This window comes from Portunus trituberculatus, chromosome 41 (genome assembly GCF_017591435.1).
Source record: "Portunus trituberculatus isolate SZX2019 chromosome 41, ASM1759143v1, whole genome shotgun sequence".
NCBI lineage: Eukaryota > Metazoa > Arthropoda > Malacostraca > Decapoda > Portunidae > Portunus > Portunus trituberculatus.
Genome location: NC_059295.1, coordinates 4131978 through 4158041, shown reverse-complemented (window position 1 = coordinate 4158041; position 26064 = coordinate 4131978). Strand labels below are relative to the sequence as shown.

At 38.0% G+C, this 26064-nt stretch overlaps 1 protein-coding gene across 2 annotated transcripts in view; it reads right to left on the bottom strand.

Annotated features, from left to right (window-relative positions):
* The window catches only part of LOC123516914 (28S ribosomal protein S28, mitochondrial-like), an 84505-nt gene that overhangs the window by 11795 nt on the left and 46646 nt on the right, over positions 1-26064 (bottom strand). For both annotated transcript variants that reach the window (XM_045276682.1, XM_045276683.1), the window contains exon 3: positions 10836-10997. In XM_045276682.1, coding sequence (XP_045132617.1) covers positions 10853-10997 — 145 coding nt within the window. In that variant the 3' untranslated portion in view covers positions 10836-10852. The remainder of the gene's footprint in view (positions 1-10835; positions 10998-26064) is intronic.

Genomic DNA, 26064 nt, shown 5'->3' with positions numbered 1-26064 from the left:
GGATTCTTGCATCCATATCTAATTTCTCCAGTCCTCTTGGAGTAGTTACAAAACCTTCAAAATCCTTGGGTTGCCTAGGGGTAGCCGCCATGTTTGCTATCGTCAGCTGATTACGGCCAAAACAATCACCGCCCACACTCTCCTCTTAGGGACCACTCTCCATATCCCTCACTTTCAACACTATGCGACAGTAGGACATCAACAGGACACTAACTCAGAGGTACCCGGGCCCTGTAACACCATAGGTATTTTCACTTCTTCCGTCCGCAGCGAGAGAGCGTCCTCTCTCAGCGACGGCGACGGTGTGTGTGTGTGTATTTACCTAGTTGTAGTTTTACAGGGCCTGGGCTTTATGCTCGTGTGGTCCCGTCTCCATATCTACACTTATCCAATTTTTCTTTAAAACTATGTACACTCTTTGCTGATACCACTTCCTCACTCAAACTGTTCCAAGTCTCAACACATCTTTGCGGAAACTAAATTTTTAACATCTCTCAGACATCGTCCCTTCCTTAGTTTCTTACTATGCGATCTTGTGCTTCTAAAGTCATATTCTTCTCTCAGGATCAGTTTCTCATTATCCACTTCATCCATTCCGTTAATCAATTTATAAACTTGTATCAGATCCCTTCTCTCTTCTCTGCTCCAAGGTTGGTAGATCCATTGCCTTTAGTCTCTCCTCATATGCCATCCCTTTAAATTCTGGAACCATTCTTGTAGCCATTTTTTGTAGTCTCTCTAATTTTCTTACGTGTTTCTTTTTATGGGGAGTCCACACAACTCCTGCATATTCCAATCTAGGTCTTATTTTAGTACTTATCAATTTCTTCATCATTTCCTTGTCCATATAGTGAAATGCTACTCCAATATTCCTTAGCAAATTATACGTCTCTAAATTCTATCAATATGGCTAACCGGTTGATTATTTTCTTCCATTGTCACTCCCAAGTCCTTTTCCTTTTCTACTTTTTCTAGTTCTACTCCATCTCCCATCTTAAACATTCCCACTGGTCGTCTTTCACTTTTTCCCATTTCCATGACATGGCTTTTGTCCACATTGAATTCCATCTCCCATTTTTTGCTCCATTTCCAGATCTTGTTTAAGTCTTCCTGTAGTATTTCATAATCCTCTTTTTCTTTAATGACCCTGCACAGTTTCGCATCGTCCACAAACAGATTTATGTAGCTGTTCACTCCCTCTGGCATGACATTTATATATACGAGAAAAAGTATTGGTGCCAATACTGACCCCTGTGGCACTCCGCTGTCTACTGTTCTCCCCTTGGACTTCATATCTTTAACTATCGTCCTTATTTCTCTCTCCCTTAAGTAATTCTTCATCCATCTCAATGTGCTTCCTTTTAAGCCACCCTTCTCCTCTAACTTCCATAGTAATCTTTCATGTGGCACTTTATCAAAAGCCTTTTTTAGATCTAAATAAATACAGTCAACCCATCCCTCTCTCTCTTGTACTTTATCAACTATTCTAGAGTAGAAACTCAATAAATTTGTCACACATGACCGACCTTTGTGTATGTGTGTGTGTGTATTTACCTATTTGTGTATTACAAGGCCCGAGCTAAGCTCTCTGTGTTCTATCTCCTGTCATATCTCTCTTTCATCTGATTGACACACACTGCGTCAACGACATGACTGCTCAGTTTATTCCACTTATCAATGCTACGATGGGGGAAACTGTATTTTCTCACGTCATTTAGACAGATGTCCTTTATTAGCTTTTTTCCATGACCTCGGAGATAATTACTTGTGGTCACCTTTATCAAATCTCCATCTAGTATGTCAATCTTGTTCACCAATTTATACATAGTTATCATGTCTCCTCTTGTTCTTCTCTCTTCTAATGTGGTCAGCCCCAGCTTCCTCAGTCTTTCCTCATAGTCTAACTCCCTGAGTCCTGGTACCATCCTTGTTGCCAGCCTTTGTACCCTTTCTACCTTCTTCACATTTTTCTTCATATGCGGTGACCAGACACATGCTGCATATTCTAACTGGGGTCTTATTAAGGTGCATAATATCTTCTTCATCATTCCTTCATCTAGGTAGTGGAATGCAAGGCCAATATTTTGAAGCATGTTGTATGTTTTCCAAAAAATCTTGTTAATGTGTTTCTCCGGTGACAAAGTGTTTTGCACGGTTACTCCTAAGTCTTTCTCCTCATTGGTCTCTTTAATTTTCTCATCACCCAGTCTGTAATCCCAGTTTGGTCTGTATCTACTTCTTCCCATTTTCATAACATGGGTCTTGTCTATATTAAATTCCATCTGCCACTCTTTACTCCACTCATATATTTTATCAAGATCTTCCTGTAACTTGTTACAATCTTCCACATTCTTACTCTCCTCATAATTTTAGTATCGTCCAAACATGTTCATATAACTGTCAATTCCTACTGGCATATCATTAACATAAATCAAAAACATGATGGGACCCAGCACTGACCCTTGTGGAACTCCACTGGTTACCTTCTTCCACTCGGACTTCTTTCCTCTCACCACTGTTCTCATTTCTCTTCCCATTAAGTAATTTTCCATCCATTTTGCTAGTTTATCATTTACTCCTCCAGTCATCTTTAGTTTCCACATCAGTCTATTGTGTGGTACTTTATCAAAGGCCTTTCTCAAGTCCAGGTAGATAGCATCCACCCATCCCTCTCTATGTTGCAGTATGTCAGTCACTCTTGAATAAAAACATAATAAATTGGATACACACGATCTTCCTTTTCTGAAACCAAACTGCCTTTCACTCAGAATGTTTTCACTTTCTAGATACTCACTCCACTTAGCTTTAATTACTTCTTCACATACCTTGCACAATATACTAGTCAACGATACTGGTCTATAATTAGCGGTTCCATTCTACTACCATTCTTATATATAGGCACAATGTCAGCTCTTTTCCACTCTTTCGGGACTAATCCTGTTCGTATGGAGGTTTCACAATATCAAATATGGGGTTCAACAATTGATCCTTACATTCTTTTAGCAACCTCCCAGATATGCCATCAGGCCCCACTGATTTATTAATATCCAGATTGCTTATAACTTTCCTTACATCTTCCTTAGTAACCATGATGTCCTGCATTTGCTTTATTTCCGTAGGCCTTCCTCCCATAAAATGCTCCTCCTTTGTCAACACTTTGCAAAAGTTGTCGTTCAAAATTTTAGCTATCTCTCCAGCATCTTCATATACTTCTTTCCCGGTTTTTACCTTTTCTATTGCCTCCCTTTTATTTAGTTTTCCATTTATGAATTTGTAAAACATTTTTGGGTCACTATCACAGTTTTCCACCACCCTCTGTTCATATTCCTTCTGTGCTGTTCTCCTTACTTCAACATATCTATTCCTTGCTGTTTTGTAGCCTTCCCTTGATAATACATCTCTGCTTTTCTTAAGTTTCTTCCATGCCTTTTCTTTGTTCTTTTTGCTTCTTCACAATTTCTATTAAACCACTGTTTATTATTTAAAGTCCCTTCCTGTAATATGGCACAAACTTTTTCACAGCAGAGTTATACAAATCCATAAATTTATCGTATTTCAATTGCATATCTCTTTCCTGGTATACCACGACCAGTCAATTTCATTAAAGAACTCCCTTATATGGTTATAATTTGCCCTAGTATAATTTAATTTTTCCTCCTCGTTCCACAATCTTATTCGTGCTTAATTCTGTATCCAGCTCAAAGCTTAGGACATCATGATCACTTTTCCCCAAGGGACTTTCATGTTCAATTTCCTCTTTTAGAGAGATTCCCCTGGTAAATACCAAATCCAACCTTGCTGCAACATCCTGTCCCCTGCACCTTGTTGGTGATCTCACCCACTGTGCTATCAAGTTATTTGTTGCTACCTTTAACAATTCTTCTGCCCACTCACCACCTTTCACCACTTCGTAGTCTTCCCACACTATTTCTTTGCAATTAAAGTCTCCAACTATCATCACTCTATCCTTTCTGTTGAGTTCTTGCTTCATTCTGTCTAGAGTATTTCTCATCACCATTTGGTACTGTTCATATTCCCAAGCATTGGTTCTGGGTGGTATGTATACTGTTATAATATTAATGTCCCTCTTGCCATCTGTTATAAGCATACTTATCACTTCCTCATTTCTCTTACTATAGGTCACCTCCTTCACTATCAGATCTTCCTTAGTAAGAACCATTATACCACCACCACCTTTATTTTTTCTATCATTTTTCCATTCTTTGTAGTGTTTTACAACAAACCAGTCTAGCTTTATTTTGGGCCTTAGCTTTATTTCCACTACACACATTATGTCCGGTTCGTTATTTCTTAGGTAATCCATACATTCTAGCCTCTTAGACAGAAATCCATCTATGTTCGTGTAAGGCACTTTTATTCCATTCCTAGTCTCGTTCTTCCATGTAATGCCTATTCCGTCTGTTTTATCCACCACTTCTTTAGCCTCCCATTTCTCATCCTCCAAAAAAAACTTGATCTTTTCCTCCTCTATTCTTTCGTGTGTGTGTGTGTGTGTGTGTATTTACCTAATTGTATTTACCTAATTGTAACATACGGGAAAAGAGCTATGCTCGTGTTGTCCCGTCTCCATATCTATTAATGTCCAGCTTTTTCTTAAAATCATGAATATTCCTTGCGTTGACCACTTCCACGTCTAAACTATTCCATGCTTCCACCCTTCTATGGGAGAAGCTATATTTTTTCACATCTCTCCTATAAGTGGCCATTTTTAGTTTTTTCCCATGCCCTCTCGACATTCTTTCATTCCACATACACAGATCTTCCCTGTGTGTGTGTGTGTGTGTGTGTGTGTGTGTGTGTGTAAGTGGACACACTGATAATAATAATAATGATAGTAACAACAATAATAATAATAATAATAATAATAATAATGAGATGAGAGAGAGAGAGAGAGAGAGAGAGAGAGAGAGAGAGAGAGAGAGAGAGAGAGAGAGAGAGAGAGAGAGAGAGAGAGAGAGAGAGAGAGAGAGAGAGAGAGAGAGAGAGAGAGAGAGAGAGAGAGAGAGAGAGAGTGTTGTGGGTAGGTAGCATAGGGCTGGTGCTAATTCCTTTGACTCTCCTCCTCCCTTGAGTCCCTTCCCTTCACAGCTGCTACTCAATCACAGGCTACTTTTCAAGACCAGCTGCGGAAGTGACCAATGAATGTGTACTGCATTCTATTTAGAGAAATGATTACCTTAAACTTTTTTACAATGTACAAGTGAATATTTTCTAAAGAGGAGATCTGATGCATTATCCTATCATGCTCCAGGAAGTCACCATTGAACAAACAATCATGTGTGAAAATTTTAGTCAATCAGATGAACACAAATAGCAAAACAAGGACGAAATTATGAAAAATCTTTTGGAGGGAATATCTCAAAAAGTGTTTTTTTACACTTCAAAAATTTTCACAAACTTGGTATAAACTCTGGTCAACTTTTGTTTGGTATCATTTTAAACTACTACAAAAATGCAATTTTTTTGTTGGAATTAGATTTTTTATAATGTTAATGGAAAACGAAATAAAAGAAAGTGAAAAAGAAAAAAAAATGGGCGGGCAGTTCAACTCAGACTTTAGTCCCTAGGTCGGTCAGAGTCCTACTTATTATGAAATCCTTTAATAACACAAACCAGTTAAAAAGGTATTGGTATCTTAACCCTTAACTTACTGTCATCACTTATATAACTAACCAAGCCTCTAATGTTCCACTATGCTGTGACTGTTTATATAAGTAGCATATGTTTTAATTTTTTGTGGTAAGATTCACTTCAGCTGTTTTCTCATGATTGCTGGCAACTTGATCTAGCTATAATGTAGGCTTCAAATGCTGACAATGCCCCCATTTGAGTTTTTGTTAATCCCTTCAACACAATACATGTTTTGCATCATTGGAGCACTCGTGACACATCTGCTGTCAAGCATATTGTGCCATGGCTGCTTTCTGCTAAGATGATCTGTTTTTTTTCCAGCATACTGTATGCGATCTTTCTGAATGTAGGTTGTATATGATATGGTGGCTTACTTGACTTCTATTGTTATTACAAAGGGGTATGATTCACTTATACAAGGATAAGTACCAATGAGCCCTGGTGGCAATAACTCCATTTTATTTATATATTTGTTATGGTCCCAATATATCAGTTTACTATAAAAATGAATGATTTGTCTCGTTTATCATCTTCGGAAAATGGCAAGAGAAATTTGCGTGGGATTATTCCTTAATGTACGTTCTATTATGAAAAATCACTATCATCATTATTTCTGTATAGAGAGAGAGAGAGAGAGAGAGCTGCCTCCAAGTTAAGCATCTCCACCCCGATGAAGCCCAGATATGCCGCCGGAACCCATTTTCTCTTCCCTGGAGTAAAGAAGTTCAGAGTAGATGTCTGGCAACTCTTCATGATCGGACATGTGGAAGCTACACTATACATAACAAAAACATGTGGTAGGGAAAGAGAAACCCGAGACTGTAAAGACAGGCACTACAAATTTTAGATGTTTACTTACATAAAGCTGAGAATTTGATGAAGAAATTCTCATGTAATTCATTATATATATCTTTGGTATAATACATCACAACAAACCTCTTTGTACACAGTACTATGTAAATGTGTGTGTAGAATTTTCTTATATCATTAGTTAATTAAATGGAGAGAGAGAGAGAGAGAGAGAGAGAGAGAGAGAGAGAGAGAGAGAGAGAGAGAGAGAGAGAGAGAGAGATATGCAAATGTCTTGCACCCATATCCTTGAGATGGGTAGCTGCAATGATGAGTATTTACATCTAATAACATTGAAAAAATAATGCTATCATATGTTGCATACTACATGCTACAAATTTTCCATTTTCTACTGTTAGAAATTAGTGTTCCACATAACCTAAGAGGAATTTAATAAAAGTTAAATGTGAATAAGAACTTTAAAGGAGAAAGCCAGTAAATAAAATTAATCACCAGACTCTTACCCGGCAGTTATGGCTGGGAGCACTCATCCCCACATTTCAGTCTTCCAGCTGCCAATGAATAGCTAGCTAGCTACAGGACCTGCAACCTCTAAGCTAACATTAACAGCAAGAAACTTATCTGGTTTTCAATACGGTGGGAGTATCGAGTCTGGTGGGATCAAGTTCTCCTGCACATGGTAGCTTTTGCGTAGTAAAGAGGACGAGCGGTGATGTTAACGCCTTGGTAGTTGGGACAAGTGTGCCAGCGCACTAGCCGACCCCAAAATGTTGCCAATGCCTATCATTACGCTCGTTATCCCCTTTGATTATCTTTTAAATATTATTTGCTCTTTTAATGGCTTAAATGTTTATTATAATTTTATTTTAATATATATAAATGGAATAACCGAGCACGATTTCCCATTAGTAAATTAATTTATTTATCCTTTATTTTAAGGTTAATTCCAACACCTTAAAAATAAAGGATAAATAGATTAATTTACTAATGGGAAATCGTTGCTTCCCTCGGGTTATTCCATTTATATATATTAAAATAAAATTATAATAAACATTTAAGCCAATAAAAGAGCAAATAATATTTAAAAGATAATCAAAGGGGATAACGAGCATAATGATAGGCATTGGCAGAACCCTGAGGAACACCACTATTAATAGCTTTAGAAGAACAGTAGCCGTCTACCACAGCAGCAATAGAGTGGTCAGAAAGGAAACATGAGATAAAGTTGCAGAGAGAAGGATAGAAGCCATAGGAGGGCAGTTTTGAAATCAAAGCTTTATGCCAGACTCTAACAAAAGTTTTTGATATGTCTAACGCAACAGAAAAAGTTTCACCAAAATCTCTAAAAGAGGATGACCAAGACTCAGTAATGAAAGCCAGATGATCACCAGTAGAGCGACCTTGACGGAAGCCATACTGCCGATCAGACAGAAGATTGTGAAGTGACAGATGTTTGAGAATCTTCCTATTCAGGATAGATTCAAAAACTTTAGACAAGCAAGAGATTAAAGCTATAGGACGGTAGTTAGAAGGGTTAGAACGGTCACCCTTTTTAGGAACAGGCTGAATGTAGGCGAACTTCCAGAAGGAAGGAAATGTACAAGTCGATAGACAAAGTTGGAAGAGTTTGGCCAGGCAAGGTGCAAGCACAGAAGCACAGTTTTTGAGGGACCCCATCATGTCCATAAGCCTTCCGAGGGTTTAGGCCAGCAAGGGCATGGAAAACATCATTACGAAGAATTTTGATTGTAGACATGAAATAGTCAGAGGGAGGAGGAGAGGGAGGGACAAGCCCAGAATTGTCCAAGGTAGAGTTGTGAGCAAAGGTTTGAGAAAAGAGTTCAGCTTTAGAGACAGAAAAGATGGCAGTGGTGCCATCAGGATGAAATAAAGGAGGGAAAGATGAAGAAGTGAAGATATTTGAGATGTTTTTGGCTAGATGCCAGAAGTCACGAGGAGAGTTTGAGTTTGAATGATTTTGACATTTCCTATTTATGAAAGAGTGTTTGGCAAGTTGAAGAACAGACTTGGCATGATTCCGGGCAGAGATATAAAGTGCATGAGATTCAGGAGATGGAAGGCTCAAGTACCTTTTGTGGGCAACCTCTCTATCATGTATAGCACGAGAACAGGCTGAGTTAAACCAAGGTTTAGAAGGTTTAGGTTGAGAAAAAGAATGAGGAATGTACGCCTCCATGTTATGCGTTCAGCACAAAGAGATGGGTCTCTGACACGGAAGCAATAATCATTCCAGGGAAAGTCAGCATAATACCTCCTCAGGTCCCCCCAACTGGCAGAGGCAAAACGCCAGAGGCACCTTCGCTTTGGGGAATCCTGCGGAGGGATTGGAAAAATAGGACAAGATACAGAAATGAGATTGTGATCGGAGGAGCCCAACGGAGCAGAAGGGTTAGAGGTGAGGAAGAGATAAAGAATGTTGGGCGTGTCTCCAAGACGGTCAGGAATATGAGTAGGGTGTTGCACCAGTTGCTCTAGGTCATGGAGGATAGCAAAGTTGAAGGCTAGTTCACCAGGGTGGTCAGTGAAGGGAGAGGAAAGCCAAAGCTGGCGGTGAACATTGAAATCTCCAAGAATGGAAATCTCAGCGAAAGGGTAGAGGGACAGAATGTGCTCCACTTTAGAAGTTAAGTAGTCAAAGAAATTACTATAGTCAGAAGAGTTAGGGGAGAGATAAACAGCACAGATGAATTTAGTTTGAGAGTGACTGTTAAGTCATAGCCAGATGGTGGAAAATTCGGAAGACTCAAGAGCGTGGGCACAAGAGCAAGTTAAGTCGTTGCGTACATAGACGCAACTTCCAGCTTTGGAGTGAAAATGAGAATAGAGAAAGTAGGAGGGAACAGAGAAGGGCTACTGTCAGTTGCCTCAGATAGCTGTGTTTCGGTGAGGAAAAGAAGATGAGGTTTAGTAAAGGAGAGGTGGTGTTCCACAGATTGAAAATTAGATCTAAGATTGCGAATGTTGCAGAAATTAATGTAGAAAAAGTTGAGGGAGGTGTCAAGGCATTTGTGGTCTTCAACAGGAGAGGTGTCTGACCTGGGGACATTTTTGGTCCCCTCCCCAGAAGGGGACTGAGAGGCATTGTTTATTTTGGGTCCCATTTTTCTTTTAAATTTTGATTTGGAGTGAAGGGTGTATGTGTGGTAAGTGCAAGTAGTTTTGTGTGAAGGAGAGCTGTCTTTAGAGGGTAGGCTGTGACTACCCTCTTGAGTTGTGAGACACAAAGGGAAACGTTCAACGAGATCACAACTAGCTTTAATGCAAGGTTCACAACAACACCTGAACTAGTGCTATTAGATCTCACTGGGAGTAAGTTATTGTTTCGGTAGGTGTCTACTACCTCCTCCTGAGGCAATGAGGCAAGTGCTGGTTAAGCCGTTCATAAAAGGCCTTCATCCACTGTTTGATTTCTGAGTTAGTGTTGTGGACAGTGAGAGAGTAACCACCAAAAATTATTACTACAATGTCAGGATTTACTTCAGCCAGGGACTCAAACTCACCTGGTCTATTTAACACAAACTGGTAATCCTTACCTGAATGGTATCTGAAGTGGCAGTCAATTTCAACTCTCTTACCGCCAATCTCTAACTCTTTATCCCAATGGCAGTAATTGCTCAAAGCACGCACAAAGGAATGACCGTAGAAGAGTACCTTCATGACTATCTGCGCCTGAATTCCCTAATTCTTATGAATTAGGAAATTCTAACCACTAGTGAATGGAACACCGTATTGAAAATTAAAGACCATTTTGAAAATCAACCTTATTGAAAAGTAAATTGTGTAAGAAATTAGTGTTCCACACAACCTAAAGGGAATAAAAAGTTAAATGTGAATAAGAACTTTAAAGGAGAAAGCCAGTAAATAAAATTAATCACCAGACTCTTACCCGGCAGTTATGGCTGGGAGCACTCATCCCCACATTTCAGTGTTCCAGCTGCCAATGAACAGCTAGCTAGCTACAGGACCTGCAACCTCTAAGCTAACATTAACAGCTAGAAACTTATCTGGCTTTCAATACGGTGGGAGTATCGAGTCTGGCGGGATCAAGTTCTCCTGCACGTGGTAGCTTTTACGTAGTTAAGAGGACGAGCGGTGATGTTAACGCCTTGGTAGTTGGGACGAGTGTGTGCCAGCGCAGTAGTCGAACCCAAAATGTTGCCAATGCCTATCATCATGCTCGTTATCCCCTTTGATTATCTTTTAAATATTATTTGCCCTTTTAATGGCTTAAATGTTTATTAAAATTTTATTTTAATATATATAAATGGAATAATCCGAGGGAAGCAACGATTTGCCATCAGTAAATTAATTTATTTATCCTTTATTTTAAGGTTAATTCCAACACTACTAACCAGCAATTTACATGCAGTCACTTGCTTCTGGTAGTTTGTATCAGGCCCAACAGCACTGCATCAGCCTCCAGAAGAGTCATGTCTGAAGAAGATCCCAAAAAGCGTGTGGCCAGCTCAAGTTCCTGAAGCCGCAGCCTAACTCTAGATCCCAATACATAATTCCTGAAAAAGAACATTACCTTCCATAAATAATCTAAAGTATGTATATGAATATTAAATAAGTAATACTACAATTATAACCAGGGATGTGGAGTCGGAGTCAGAGTTGAGGAGTTGGCTACTTTTGGCCGGAGTCGGAGTCGGTAAAAATAAGAGCAACTCCGACTCCTTTACGTGATAAATTTTTGAGTAAAGATTCCACTTCATGGAGATTCCTAGAAATTGGGAGAAATTGACTATGTGGAGGATGTGTCCAATCAAGCAGTCTGCGGGAATATTGGTATTTTTAATATTTTTCATGCTTTTTATTTTGTTGAGGATATACCCTAAGGAAGGAGGGCGGTACATACCGCAACAACCACCCAGACAGCAGATAATACGGGTATCCTCTTTTGCCATATTTTATGGTATTTTGCATGAGCTAATGCTATATTTATCATAAAGGTTAATTGGTATGTGATATCCAACGATGGTAAAATGAGTGTGGTACTATACTCATTTTTCAGTAAATCAACAGAACCCCCAAAAATAAGCCCCTCCCAAACCTTTTCCTGATTGGCAGGTCAGTAAATGAGGTCTAATCTCACCCCTTCCTCCTCTTCTCTCTAACACACACACACGTTGCTTGTGGCACATCATGTTATACAATATATGTATGAAACGTAACGACGGTGAATGTGTGTGTGTGTGTGTGTGTGTGTGTGTGTGTGTATTTACCTAATTGTAACATACGGGAAAAGAGCTATGCTCGTACTGTCCCGTCTCCATATCTACTAATGTCCAGCTTTTTCTTAAAATCATGAATATTCCTTGCGTTGACCACTTCCACGTCTAAACTATTCCATGCTTCCACCCTTCTATGAGGGAAGCTATATTTTTTCACATCTCTCCTATAAGTGGCCATTTTAGTTTTTTCCATGCCCTCTCGACATTCTTTCATTCCACATACACAGATCTTCCCTATCCATTTTTCCATGCCAATCATCACTCTGTATATTGCTATCAGGTCTCCCCTTCTTCTGTTTTCCAGGGTCGGAAGTTGCATTCTGTTCAGTCTGTCTTCATAAGTCAAATCTCTTAAGTCAGGCACCATTTTTGTTGCAGCCCTCTGTACTTTCTCTAGTTTCCTTATGTGTTTCTTTAAGTTCGGAGCCCACTGTATTGTTGCATATTCAAGCCTCGGTCTTATCATTGCAGTAATTATTTTCTTCATCATTTCTTCATCTAAATATACGAACGCCACTCTTATGTTCCTCAATAAGTTCAATACTTCTCCAATTATTTTGTTTATATGTCTCTCTGGCGATAGGTCATTGGTAATTGTCACCCCAAGGTCTTTTTCTTCATGACTGGTTTTATGTCTTCATTTCCTATCTTGTACATACTCCTGATTCTTCTTTCACTCTTGCCAAACTCTAATTTCTTGCATTTTGTCGTGTTGAACTCCATTTGCCATGTACAGCTCCATTTCCATATTCTGTCCAAGTCTTCCTGGAGTAGTTCGCAATCTTTGTCACATCTCACTTTTCTTAACAATTTTGCATCGTCTGCAAATAGGCTCACATAACTGGACACCCCATCCACCATGTCATTTATGTAGACCGCGAACATTACTGGTGCCAACACTGATCCCTGTGGAACTCCACTCTCCACCAAGCCCCATTCTGATGGTCTGTCCTTAATTATTGTTCTCATTTCTCTTCCTACCAAAAGTCTTCCATCCATTTTAGTAAACTGCCATGCACTCCTCCTACCATTTCAAGTTTCCAGATCAGTCTCCGTGTGGTACCTTATCAAAGGCCTTTTTAAATCCAGATATATTCCATCAGCCCAACCATCTCTTTCCTGTATTACATCTATCACCCTCGAATAGTAACATATCAGGTTTGTCGTGCATGAACGCCCTTTTCTAAAACCAAATTGACACTCACAAAGTATGTCATTTTTCTCCAAGAAGTCTGTCCATCTATTCTTCACCACCCTCTCACACATCTTAGCTACCACACTTGTAAGTGACACTGGTCTATAGTTCAATGGGTCTCTCTTGTTACCTGATTTATAAATTGGGACAATGTTAGCTCTTTTCCAGTCTTGGGGCACTACACCTTCCCTTAATGAGGCATCAATTACTTCACAAACTTTTTCTGCCAGTTGCTCCTGCATTCTCTTAAAATCCATCCTGATACCCCATCAGGTCCCACAGCTTTTCTCACTTCTAAACTCCCCATCATATTCTTGATCTCCTCCACAGTTACTTGAAACTCCTTCATAATCCCTTTCTGTTCCATTACCAGTGGTTTGTCAAAAGCAGTCTCCTTTGTGAATACCTTCCGAAAGCATCCATTCATAGCCTCTGCCATTTCCTGGGATCCTCACTGCATACTCCATTTACTTCTAAACTTTCAATACTTTCTCTATTTTTGATGTTGTTGTTCACATGTCTGTAAAAAGCCTTGGTTGGTCTTTACATTTATCAATTATATCCTTTTCTTGTTTCTTTCTTTCTTCTCTTCTAATCAACACATATTCATTTCTTGCTCTTTTGTAACTTTCCCACTGCTTAATCCGTCTTTTCCTTCTCCACCTCTTCCATGCATCCTCTTTTCTTGTTCTAGCCTTTTCACATCTATCGTTAAACCAGTCCTGCTTTCCAACTTCTCTATGTTGTCTTATTGGTACAAATTTTTCTCACCTTCTTTGTATATTTTTATAAATTCCTTCCACTTTTCATTTGCTCCTTAGCACTCTTGAATTTCATCCAATTTGTCTCTTGAAAGAATTTCTTTAGGTTTCCAAAATCTGTCTTGGCATAATTCCATCTTCCCACTTTATATTCTTCATTTCTTCTAGATTTCTCTTCATCTATCACCTTGAACTCCAAAACTGCATGATCACTCTTTGCTAAAGGGCACTCCACCCTCATCTCCTCAATGACCATTGGCTCTGTACTAAAGACCAAGTCCAGTCTTGACGATGCTCCCTCTCCTCCAAACCTAGTATCTTCTTTGACCCACTGAGTTAACACATTTTCCATTGCCAGTGTCAATAGTGTATTTCCCCATGTTGTCTCTGATCCTTCCATTGACCAGTCCTCCCAACACACCTCTTTACAATTAAAATCTCCCATCATTATAGTTCGTTCACAGCCACCCAACATTTCTTCCAGACATGTTCCTGTATCACTTATCATTTCTTCATATTCCTGTACTGACCATGCATTTGTCTTAGGTGGTACGTACACCACTATGTAGTGCCTCTTTTTCCTTCATTAGTTTCTGCTCTGATCTTTAGCACTTCTGCCTTTCCCATACCTTCTTTCACTTGATCCACCTTTATATCTTTTTAACCAGCAACATCACTCCTCCTCCCATCTTACCTACTCTATTTCTTTTCCAAACATTATATTTCCTTCTCCAACCATCATCAGGTCTTCTCCTCTCTCAGTTTTGTTTCAGTAAGACCCACAATATCTGGGTTCTTGTCCCTCAAGTAATCGTTGAGTTCTAAAATCCCGATATCACTCCATTTATGTTGGAATACATTACATTCCGCTCATACGTAAGTTTCTTTAGTCCTTTCTTGCTGTACTTTTCTGGGTTATGAACCACTTCCTCAGTCTCATATCCAAGATTCTCCAGAAAACTCTTTCTTCTCCTCTTCTGTCCTCTCTTCATTTTTTTCAAAGCCTCCTTTCTCAACTCATTTAACATTTCTCTTTCCTTTTCACCGAGATCTCTTCTCAACCAAATCTTCCTTGTTGTTTCCTGCTGGGCTAGCCTCCATGACTTCTCCACCAATTCATCTACATCCTTTTGTGACTTAAGTTTGATTCTTATTGGCCTCATACCTTCTCCTGTGAACTTTCCAATTCTATGGAAGTCCTCTATTTCTTGTACTAGGTCTTTTCCTCCTCCTGCACCACATTAATGATATTATTTATCACCTTTTTATGTTTTTCTCTCTCCATTTTACTCGGTGTCTTATCCTCCTCCACACCAAATATCACCACACATCTCTTTTTGTCTACAGTTTCCCTCACCAATGTCTCATTTGACTTAATAACCTTCACCACTTTCTCAGCAATCTTCTCTTCTATGATCTGTTGATCTATAATTTCAGCAAGGCCCAAAGTTTTCTCCCAGACTCTTTGATTTCCTTTTCCAGACTTGCAACTTTGTAATTTACCTCCTTTCTTTCCACTTCCTGACTTTTTTTCCATTCAGCCTGCTTCTCCATCACTTTTCCTAAAGATTCTCCACATTTGTCGCAATTCACTTTAATTAGCTTAACTTCCTCTTTCAGTACTTCATTTTCTTTCTTCATATCGGCACACTCTTTCATTACATTGTCATAACTCGTTTCCAGGCCCCCATACTTTTCAAACAGTTTTTCAATTTTACCTTCCAACTCCAGAATTTTCTTCACATAAACGCTCTTCTCCATTATTCCTTGAAATCCTGTGAAGTCTGATTCATCTTTCGAGTTCACGGCCGCCATGTTGCGCAGATGTAAACAAACCAGCTGATGGCTCAAATGCAGGCTACAGTTTATATTCACCTTCCCTGGACATTATTTTGCTAATCAACAGTTAACATGACTATATGGAGACGGGACAAACATTACAAGCTCCTTTCTCACCTTGGTTACTCTTAGGCAATGGTAACTGTAGAATTAGAGATGATTGCTCTGGAGCTCAGCGACCACATCCGCCATCGACGGTGTCCCGTGTGTGTGTGTGTGTGTGTGTGTGTGTGTGTGTGTGTGTGTGTGTGTGTGTGTGTGTGTGTGTGTGTGTGTGTGTGTGTGTGTAATTCACCTCTTGTGTGTGTATTTACCTAGTTGTAGTTTTACAGGGCCTGGGCTTTATGCTCATGTGGCCCCGTCTCCATATCTACACTTATCCAATTTTTCTTTAAAACTATGTACACTCTTTGCTGACACCACTTTATGGGAAACTAAATTTTTTAACATCTCTCAGACATATTCCCTTCTTCAGTTTCTTACTATGAGATCTTGTGCTTCTAATGTCATATTCTTCTCTAAGGATTAGTTTTTCATTATCCACTTGATCCATTCCGTTAATCAATTTATAAACTTGTATCAGATCCCCTTTTTCTCTTCTCTGTTGCAGGGTTGGTAGATCCATAGCTTTTAGTCTCTCCTCATATGTCATCCCTTTAAATTCTGGAACCATTTTTTGTAGTCTCTCCAATTTCCTTATGTATTTCTTTTTATGGGGGGTCCACACAACTCCTGCATATTCCAATCTAGGTCTTATTTTAGTACTTATCAATTTCTTCATCATTTCTTTGTCCATATAGTGAAATGCTAATCCAATATTTCTTAGCAAATTATACGTCTCTCTGAAAATCCTATCAATATGACTTAACGGTTGATTGTTTTCTTCCATTGTCACTCCCAAGTCCTTTTCCTTTTTTACTTTTTCTAGTTCTACTCCATCTCCCATCTTATAGATTCCCACCGGTCGTCTTTCACTCTTTCCCATTTCCATGACATGGCTTTTGTCCACATTGAATTCCATCTCCCATTTTTTACTCCATTTCCAGATCTTGTTTAAGTCTTCCTGTAGTATTTCACAATCCTCTCTTTGTTTAATGACTCTGCACAGTTTCACATCGTCCGCAAACAGATTTATGTAGCTGTTCACTCCCTCTGGCATGTCATTTATATATACGAGAAAAGTATTGGCGCCAATACTGACCCCTGTGGCACTCCGCTGTCTACTGTTCTCCACTTGGACTTCATATCTTTAACTATCGTCCTTATTTCTCTCCCCCTCAAGTAATTTTTCATCCATCTCAATGTGCTTCCTTTTAAGCCACCCTTCTCCTCTAACTTCCATAGTAATCTTTCATGTGGCACTTTATCAAACGCCTTTTTTAAATCTAAATAAATACAGTCAATCCATCCTCTCTCTTGTACTTTATCAACTATTCTAGAGTAGAAACTCAATAAATTTGTCACACATGACCGACCTTTTCTAAAACCAAATTGGCTATTTGATAATAATTTGTTGTCTTCAAGAAACTCAATCCATTGCTTCTTTATTACTTTTTCACACATCTTCCATATTACACTAGTTAGTGATACCGGTCTGTAATTTAAAGGTTCTTCCTTCCTTCCGCTCTTATATATAGGAACCACCTCAGCTCTTTTCCACTCCACTGGCACTGTTCCATTTTCTATTGAGCATTTTATGATGTTGTATATAGGATTTGCTAGTTCTTCTCTACATTCTTTCAATATTCTGCCTGAGACTTCATCCAGTCCCATTGCCTCTTCCTCATCTAGTTCCGTCATCAACTTTCTTATTTCAAGCTTGGTTACTTTAATCTCTTTCATATGGACAGTCTCTCTATTACCCTGTGGTCTTTCAAATTTGGATTCCTTAGTAAAGACTTCATGAAATTTACTATTTAACAGTTCTACCATACTTTTTGGGTCTTCCACTATTCCGTTCTCTCCTTTTAACCTTTCTATTGTTTCTTTTTGTCTTATTTTTCCATTTATGAATCTGTAGAACAATTTTGGTTGTTCCTTATATTTTTCAACAATGTCCTTTTCATAGTTCCTTTCTTCTTCCTTTCTCACCTTAGCATATTCATTTCTTGCTGTTTTGAAGTTTTCCTTATTTTCTGGATTTCTGTTTCTTCTCCACCTTTTCCATGCTCCATCTCGTTTCTCCTTTGCCCTAGCACATCTTGCATTAAACCAATCTTTCTTTCCTTTTTCTTTAGGTCTATATTTCGGGACATATTCCCTGACTCCTGTTTTGTATATTTCCAAAAATAAGTTATATTTCTCTTGAACAGTTTCTGAGTTTTCCATCTCCTCCCAGTTTACATTTTTAAAATAGCTCTTGAGGTTCTCAATATCAGCCTTTCTGTAATCTAATCGGTCTCTTTTGTATGATTCATCTCTATCTTCCTTTCCTTCTTCTATATCCATTTCTAATATTATATGGTCACTCTTTCCCAATGGGCACTTATATCTTATATCATCGTTAATTTGTATATCCCTTGTAAAGACTAGGTCCAATCTCGCCGGCTCATCGTTTCCTCTGAATTTTGTTTTTTCCTTTACTCTCTGGACCATTAAATTATCTATCATTAGGTTCAGGAATCTATCTCCCCAGGCATCTTCCCCCATACCACTTTCATAATTTTCCCAGTCCTTACAGTTGAAATCTACCAATATCACTTTTCTCCTTTCTTTAATGATTCTTGTAAGACTCCTTATTGTGTCATTTATCATGTCTTTATATTCTTGGTTAGTTCATGATTTTGTTTGTGGTGGCACATATGTTCCAAAGATTGTTAATTTTTTTTTTATTAATATGTATCTTAATATACTGTATTTCTGATTTTCCTTCCCCTAACTCTACTTGATTTACCACTATCTCCTTCCTTATCATCATGACTCCTCTTCCTCCTTTACCCACTCTGTCTCTCCTCCATATATTATACCTTTTATCTATGTCTATTTTTATTGCCTCATTTAACTTTGTTTCCACCAGGCATACAATATCTGGTTTTTCTTTCTTTATGTAATCTCTTAATTCTAATTTACTAGATAAAATCCCATCTATGTTTGTATACATCATTTTTAATCTCTTGTTCTTATCATTTTTAGTTAAACTTGCTCCATTTTTTTCTCTTCCTTCTCTTTTATATACCATTTCCTTATCCTGTATCCTATAATTCTCTAAAAAAATGCCTTCTTCTCCTCTGACTTTTCATTATTTTTTTCTCTTGCTTCTGCCACCAGTTCGTTGTGTCTCTTCCTTTCCTCCTCGTTTCTATTTTTCTATATATATATATATATATATATATATATATATATATATATATATATATATATATATATATATATATATATATATATATCTTTGCAACCTTCTGTTTCTCTGAGTTTTGTTTTTCTATATAGTACTACTTCTGCTGCTGCTTGTGATTTTAGTAATATCTTAATTGGTCTCACTTTTCCTTCTTGATATGGTCCCTTTCTATGGATTTCTTCTACTTCCTCTTATAAGCTCTGTCTATCCTCGTCATTTAGATGTTTTAGTAGGTCTTTTACTGATTTCATTTCGTCTTTTTCCCTTCTTGGTCTATATTTAACATTTTTTTCTTTCAGTCCAAAAATAATTACACTTTTTTTCCACGCAATTTCTCTTACTAAATTTTCTTTTTTCTTGAGGACTCCTATCATTTTGTTTGTCATATTTTCATCTCTTTCTTTTAACTGTTCTTGAAATACTTCCTGAAATGATTCCTTGTCTTTCTTATCATGGATTCTCCATGCCTGTACTTATTTTTTAATCACATCTTGTACTCTTTCCTCTTCTTTGTTAAGTAGATCTTTAAGCTTCTCTTTTTCTTTCTCGGCTTTACCGAGTCCTTCTTCCATCAATTTCTTGTAGTTAGCTATTTGCACTTTTAAATTTTCATTTTCGGTTCTTAGCCTAGTTTAATTTTCTTCCACTCTTTTTATCCTTTCTTTCAATTTCTGGAGCTCTTTATCCTGTTCTTCATTCTCTTTCATTCCCATACTCTCCTTTATCAATTTATCTAATTTACGTTCGATAGTCAACACTCTATCAAATACAGGCAACCCCCGTTTAACGAAGGTTCACACAACGCTCCACTCCGTGGAGAGTGGATGTGCCTCCTTGCTCAGAGTGTCGTCTAACTAACACTCCACACGCTAAACAATGTGCTTGGAATGAGAACCGTCACTAGTACAAAAGGGCAACCAGAATGAGTAAACGAGTGTACAGAGTGAACGTAGCCTGGTGGAGTGTGCATAATAGTGATCAGAGGTGTTGGAGCCTCCGCACTCCAGACGGCGCGGGAAACAAACAAGGGCCAGCCATAAACAGCCGCCAACACATCCCACCACACACACAAAGCTACCAGGCCTGGCTGCCAGTGCACACCGCCACACACCCACACGCTCCCAGGAAGAATGAAATGAAATGGATAGACCTGTAAGAAATAAGTTACCAAATTCAAAATATGCCGATGAGGCCCAGGAAGCAAAACCAAAAGTGGCCATACAAAATATGAGTCCATCTTCAACAGGAGCAACAATGCAAGGAAGATTGGTTAGGCTAGAGAAGAAATTTGAGGAGTTGGTGAAGGAATTAAAAGTTCAGAGGAGTGAGGAGGAGCAGGATAGAGAATTCCGCAAGGCTTTGAAGGAAAGAGTTAAGAGACTGGAGGAAAATGAAAAACGATTGGTGGATGAGAATGCACACTTGAGAGTGGAGGTTGAAAAATACAAGAGACGGTTGGAGGAGAAAATGGAGAAAGTTGTAAAGGAGAAAGATGACTTCACGGAAATGTTCAGTGAGCAAAGTGAAAGGTTTGAAAGGGAGTGGGAAATGAAGAAAACACAATGGACTGAGTTGAGGGAAGCTGAGATGGTTGGTTTACAAGAAATAATTAAAGATCAGTTGAATGAAGACAAAAAAGAAAGATCTAAGGAACTGGTTAATGTTATGAAGAATAAGGAAACATTGATAAGAGAAATAGCAGAAAAGATGAAGAGTGTGTTAATATTTGGGATGAAAGAACAAAATATAACATATAAGCCTAAGAGAATTAAAGAAGAATTAAAAACGGTAAGAGATCTGTTCAAAAATCTAAATGATGATGAAAAAAAAGACCTACAAGAAGTGGAAGAGATCCATAGACTGGGGACTGGGTCTGCATAAGGAGGGAGTAAGGAGACCGATTAAAGTAGTACTGAAGTCACAACAATCTGCGGAGGACATTTTATATAGAACATCAAAATTAAGAGAGGTAGAAGGTTGTAAAGAGGTGTACGTAAGGAAAAATAGAAATGAGGAAGAGAGGAGAAGATATAAGGAATTGTTGGAAGAGGCAAGCAGGAAAAATGATGTGTGGTCTGAAGAGGAAAAAGAAAAGTTTTTTTGGAGAGTTATAGGAGAGAGAGTCAGAAAATGGTATGTGGAAAAAAGTAATGCATAGGAACCCCTAGAGGTGGTAGTGGGTGGACCGTAATGTATACTAATATAGATGGGATACTGTCAAGCAGATTGGAATTGCAAGACTATATGATGGTGGAGAAGCCTGATATAGTGTGTTTGAGACAAAATTACATGAAAAAACAAAGGTAAATTTGGATAATAAATATAATATATGGAGAAAGGATAGAGAGGGTAAAGGTGGAGGAGGAGTTATGATTATGACAAAGAAGGAGATAAATGTGGATAAGGTTTGGTATGGGAAGAACAACACAGAAGTGATAAGCATAAGGTTAAAAAGTGATGGAAAATAATTAATAATCATGGTGACCTATATACCTCCTAAAACAAATTATTGGACATTAAGGGAATATAACAATATGATCAAGGATACTTTACAGAGTTTGGAAAGTGTATTAACTGAAAAAAGAAAGGTGATACTAGTAGGAGATTTTAAATGTAAAGAAGTGGATTGGGAAAATCTAGTAAATGGTGTTGGAGAGGAAGCATGGGGAGAGAGATTCCTTAATCTAATGATGGAAAATATGATGGAACAGAGGGTGAAAGAAAATACTAGATATAGAGGAGATGATGAACCGGCTAGACTGGATTTGGTGTTAACACGAGAAGTGTACTCATGTGGGGATATACAATATAAATGTCCATTGGGGAAGAGTGATCATGTGTTTATGGAAATGCAGATGGCCATAACACAGTGAAGGAGAGATGAGACATACAGGAGTGGTAGATTGAATTATAGAAAGATGGACACAGAAAATTTGAAAAACTATTTCAGAACATTAGATTGGGAGGAGATGTTACAAAGCAGAGAAGTGCAAAAAAAATATGAGATTTTTATGAAATATTATAAAGAAGGAGTTATGAAATTTGTACCAAAGTATAAACCGAGAGAGGAAGGAAGAAAGGATTGGTTTAATGCAACTTGTGTTAAGGCTAAAGAAAAGAGAGATGTGGCTTGGAAAAGATGAAAAAAGAGCAGGAATATACTAAATAAGGAGAATTATAGAGTGGCAAGAAATGAGTTCAGTGCTGGCACCAATACTTTTCCTTGTCTATATTAATGATATGCCAGAGGGAGTAAACAGTTATATTAATTTGTTTGCGGATGATGCGAATTGTGTAAGTCTGTGAAGAGTGAAGAAGATTGTGAAATTTTACAGGCAGATCTGGATAGGATTTGGGAGTGGAGCAAGAGGTGGGAGATGGAATTTAATCTGAGCAAAAGTCATGTAATGGAGATGGGGAAGAGTGGAAGACAGCCAAGAGGGTCATACAAGATGGGTGAAGGAGTAGTGTTGAAAAAGGTGGAAAAGGAAAAGGATTTGGGAGTGATAATACAAGACTGTGGACAGTTTGAGGCTCACATTGACAAGATGTTTGGAGAAACATATAATTTGATTAGAAATATTAGATTAGCCTTTCATTATATGGATAAAGATATGATGAAGAAATTAATTAGTCTAATTAGACCAAGATTGAATATGCTTTTTTTGGTCCCTTTATAAAAAGAAGCATATAAGGAAGTTGGAGATTGCAGAGAATGGCAACAAAATGGTACCGAATTCAGAAATGACCTATGAGGAGAGATTAAAAGAAATGAATTTGCTTACCTTGGAACAAAGAAGAGAAAGAGGAGATTTAATACAGGTTTATAAACTGTTGAATGGTTTGGATGAAGTGGATAATGAACAAATGATGTTGAGAGAGGAAAATTTAAATAGAACTACGAGATCACATAGTAAAAAGATAGCCAAGGGAATATGCTTGAAGGATGTGAAGAAAAATAGTTTCCCACAGAGATGTGTGGAATAGTTTGAGTGAGGAGGTGGTGTCAGCAAGGAGTGTGCATAATTTTAACCCCTTCACGCCGGATGTTAAAAAAGCCCGCCTGTATGATATATGGGTGGTAGTGCCGCACGCCTGAGCGCGGGAAACTCTTGCAAGCTTGTCATACTTGTCGTCTTTGTGTATTATGCTGCTATTTTTAGTTACTATATCGCCTTCTCAAGAGGAAAGTCTCTCTCTCAGAGAGAGAGAGATTTGTTGTTTTTGTACTTGTGTGTGTGTGTGTGTGTGTGTGTATTTACCTAGTTGTAGTTTTACAGGGCCTGGGCTTTATGCTAGTGTGGTCCCGTCTCCATATCTACACTTATCCAATTTTTCTTTAAAACTATGCACACTCTTTGCTGACACCACTTCCTCACTCAAACTGTTCCAAGTCTCAACACATGTATGCTGGAAACTAAATTTTTTAACATCTCTCAGACATCGTCCCTTCCTTAGTTTCTTACTATGCGATCTTGTGCTTCTAAAGTCATATTCTTCTCTCAGGATCAGTTTCTCATTATCCACTTCATCCATTCCATTAATCAATTTATAAACTTGTATCAGATCCCTCTCTCTCTCTGCTCCAAGGTTGGTAGATCCATTGCCTTTAGTCTCTCCTCATATGCCATCCCTTTAAATTCTGGAACCATTCTTGTAGCCATTTTTGTAGTCTCTAATTTTCTTATGTGTTTCTTTTATGGGAGTCCACACAACTCCTGCATATTCCAATCTAGGTCTTATTTTAGTACTTATCAATTTCTTCATCATTTCCTTGTCCATATAGTGAAATGCTACTCCAATATTCCTTAGCAAATTATACGCCTCTGAAAATTCTATCAATATGGCTTACCGTTGATTATTTTCTTCCATTGTCACTCCCAAGTCCTTTTCCTTTTTACTTTTTCTAGTTCTACTCCATCTCCCATCTTATAGATTCCCACTGGTCGTCTTTCACTTTTTCCCATTTCCATGACATGGCTTTTGTCCACATTGAATTCCATCTCCCATTTTTGCTCCATTTCCAGATCTTGTTTAAGTCTTCCTGTAGTATTTCACAATCCTCTTTTGTTTAATGACTCTGCACAGTTTCGCATCGTCCGCAAACAGATTTATGTAGCTGTTCACTCCTCTGGCATGTCATTTATATATAGGAGAAAAGTATTGGTGCCAATACTGACCCCTGTGGCACTCCGCTGTCTACTGTTCTCCACTTGACTTCATATCTTTAACTATCGTCCTTATTTCTCTCCCCTTAAGTAATTCTTCATCCATCTCAATGTGCTTCCTTTTAAGCCACCCTTCTCCTCTAACTTCCATAGTAATCTTTCATGTGGCACTTTATCAAAAGCCTTTTTAGATCTAAATAAATACAGTCAACCCATCCTCTCTCTCTTGTACTTTATCAACTATTCTAGAGTAGAAACTCAATAAATTTGTCACACATGACCGACCTTTTCTAAAACCAAATTGGCTATTTGATAATATTTTGTTGTCTTCAAGAAACTCGATCCATTGCTTCTTTATTACTTTTTCACACATCTTGCATATTACACTAGTTAGTGATACCGGTCTGTAATTTAAAGGTTCTTCCTTCCTTCCGCTCTTATATATGGGAACCACCTCAGCTCTTTTCCACTCCACTGGCACTGTTCCATTTTCTATTGAGCATTTTATGATGTTGTATATTGGACTTGCTAGTTCTTCCCTACATTCTTTCAGTATTCTGCCTGAGACTTCATCCGTCCCATTGCCTTTTCCTCATCCAATTCCGTCATCAACTTTTTATTTCAAGCTTGGTTACTTTAATCTCTTTCATATAGACAGTCTCTATTACCCTGTGGTCTTTCAAATTTGGATTCCTTAGTAAAGACCTCATGAAATTTACTATTTAACAGTTCTGCCATACTTTTGGGTCTTCCACCATTCCGTTTTCTCCTTTTAACCTTTCTATTGTTTCTTTTGTCTTATTTTTCCATTTATGAATCTGTAGAACAATTTTGGTTGTTCCTTACATTTTTCGACAATGTCCTTTTCATAGTTCTTTTCTTCTTCCTTTCTCACCTTAGCATATTCATTTCTTGCTGTTTTGAAGTTTTCCTTATTTTCTGGATTTCTGTTTCTTCTCCACCTTTTCCATGCTCCATCTCGTTTCTCCTTTGCCCTAGCACATCTTGCATTAAACCAATCTTTCTTTCCTTCTTCTTTAGGTCTATATTTCAGAACATATTCCTGACCCCAGTTTTGTATATTTCCAAAAATAAGTTATATTTCTCTTGAACCGTTAATGAGTTTTCCATCTCCTCCCAGTTTACGTTTTAAAATAGTTCTTGAGATTCTCAATATCAGCCTTTCTGTAATTTAATCGGTCTCCTTTGTATGATTCATCTCTATCTTCCTTTCCTTCTTCTATATCCATCTCTAATATTACATGGTCACTCTTTCCCAATGGGCACTTGTATCTTATATCATCGTTAATTGGTATATCCCTTGTAAAACTAGGTCTAATCTTGCCGGCTCATCGCTTTCCTCTGAATCTTGTGTTTTCCTTTACTCTTTGGACCATCAAATTATCTATCATTAGGTTCAGGAATCTATCTCCCAGGCATCTTCCCCATACCACTTTCATAATTTTCCCAGTCTACCTCCTTACAGTTGAAATCTCCTACCAATATCACTTTTCTCCTTTCCTTAATGATTCTTGTAAGACTCCTTATTGTGTCATCTATCATGTCTCTATATTCTTGGTTAGTCCATGAGTTTGTTTTTGGTGGCACATATGTTCCAATGATTGTTAACTCCTTTTGTTAATATGCATCTTAACATACAGTATTTCTGATTTTCCTTCCCAAACTCCACTTGATTTACCACTATCTCCTTCCTTAACATCATCATGACTCCTCCTCCTCCTTTACCCACTCTCTCTCTCCTCCATATATTATACCTTTTATCTATGTCTATTTTATTGCCTCATTTAACTTTGTTTCCACCAGGCATACAATATCTGGTTCTTCTTTCTTTATGTAATCTCTTAATTCTAATTTACTAGATAAAATCCCATCTATGTTTGTATACATCATTTTTAATCTCTTGTTCTTATCATTTTTAGTTAAACTTGCTCCATTCTTTTCTCTTCTTTCTCTTTATATACCATTTCCTTATCCTGTCTCCTATAATTCTCCAAAAAAATGCCTTCTCCTCCTCTGACCTTTC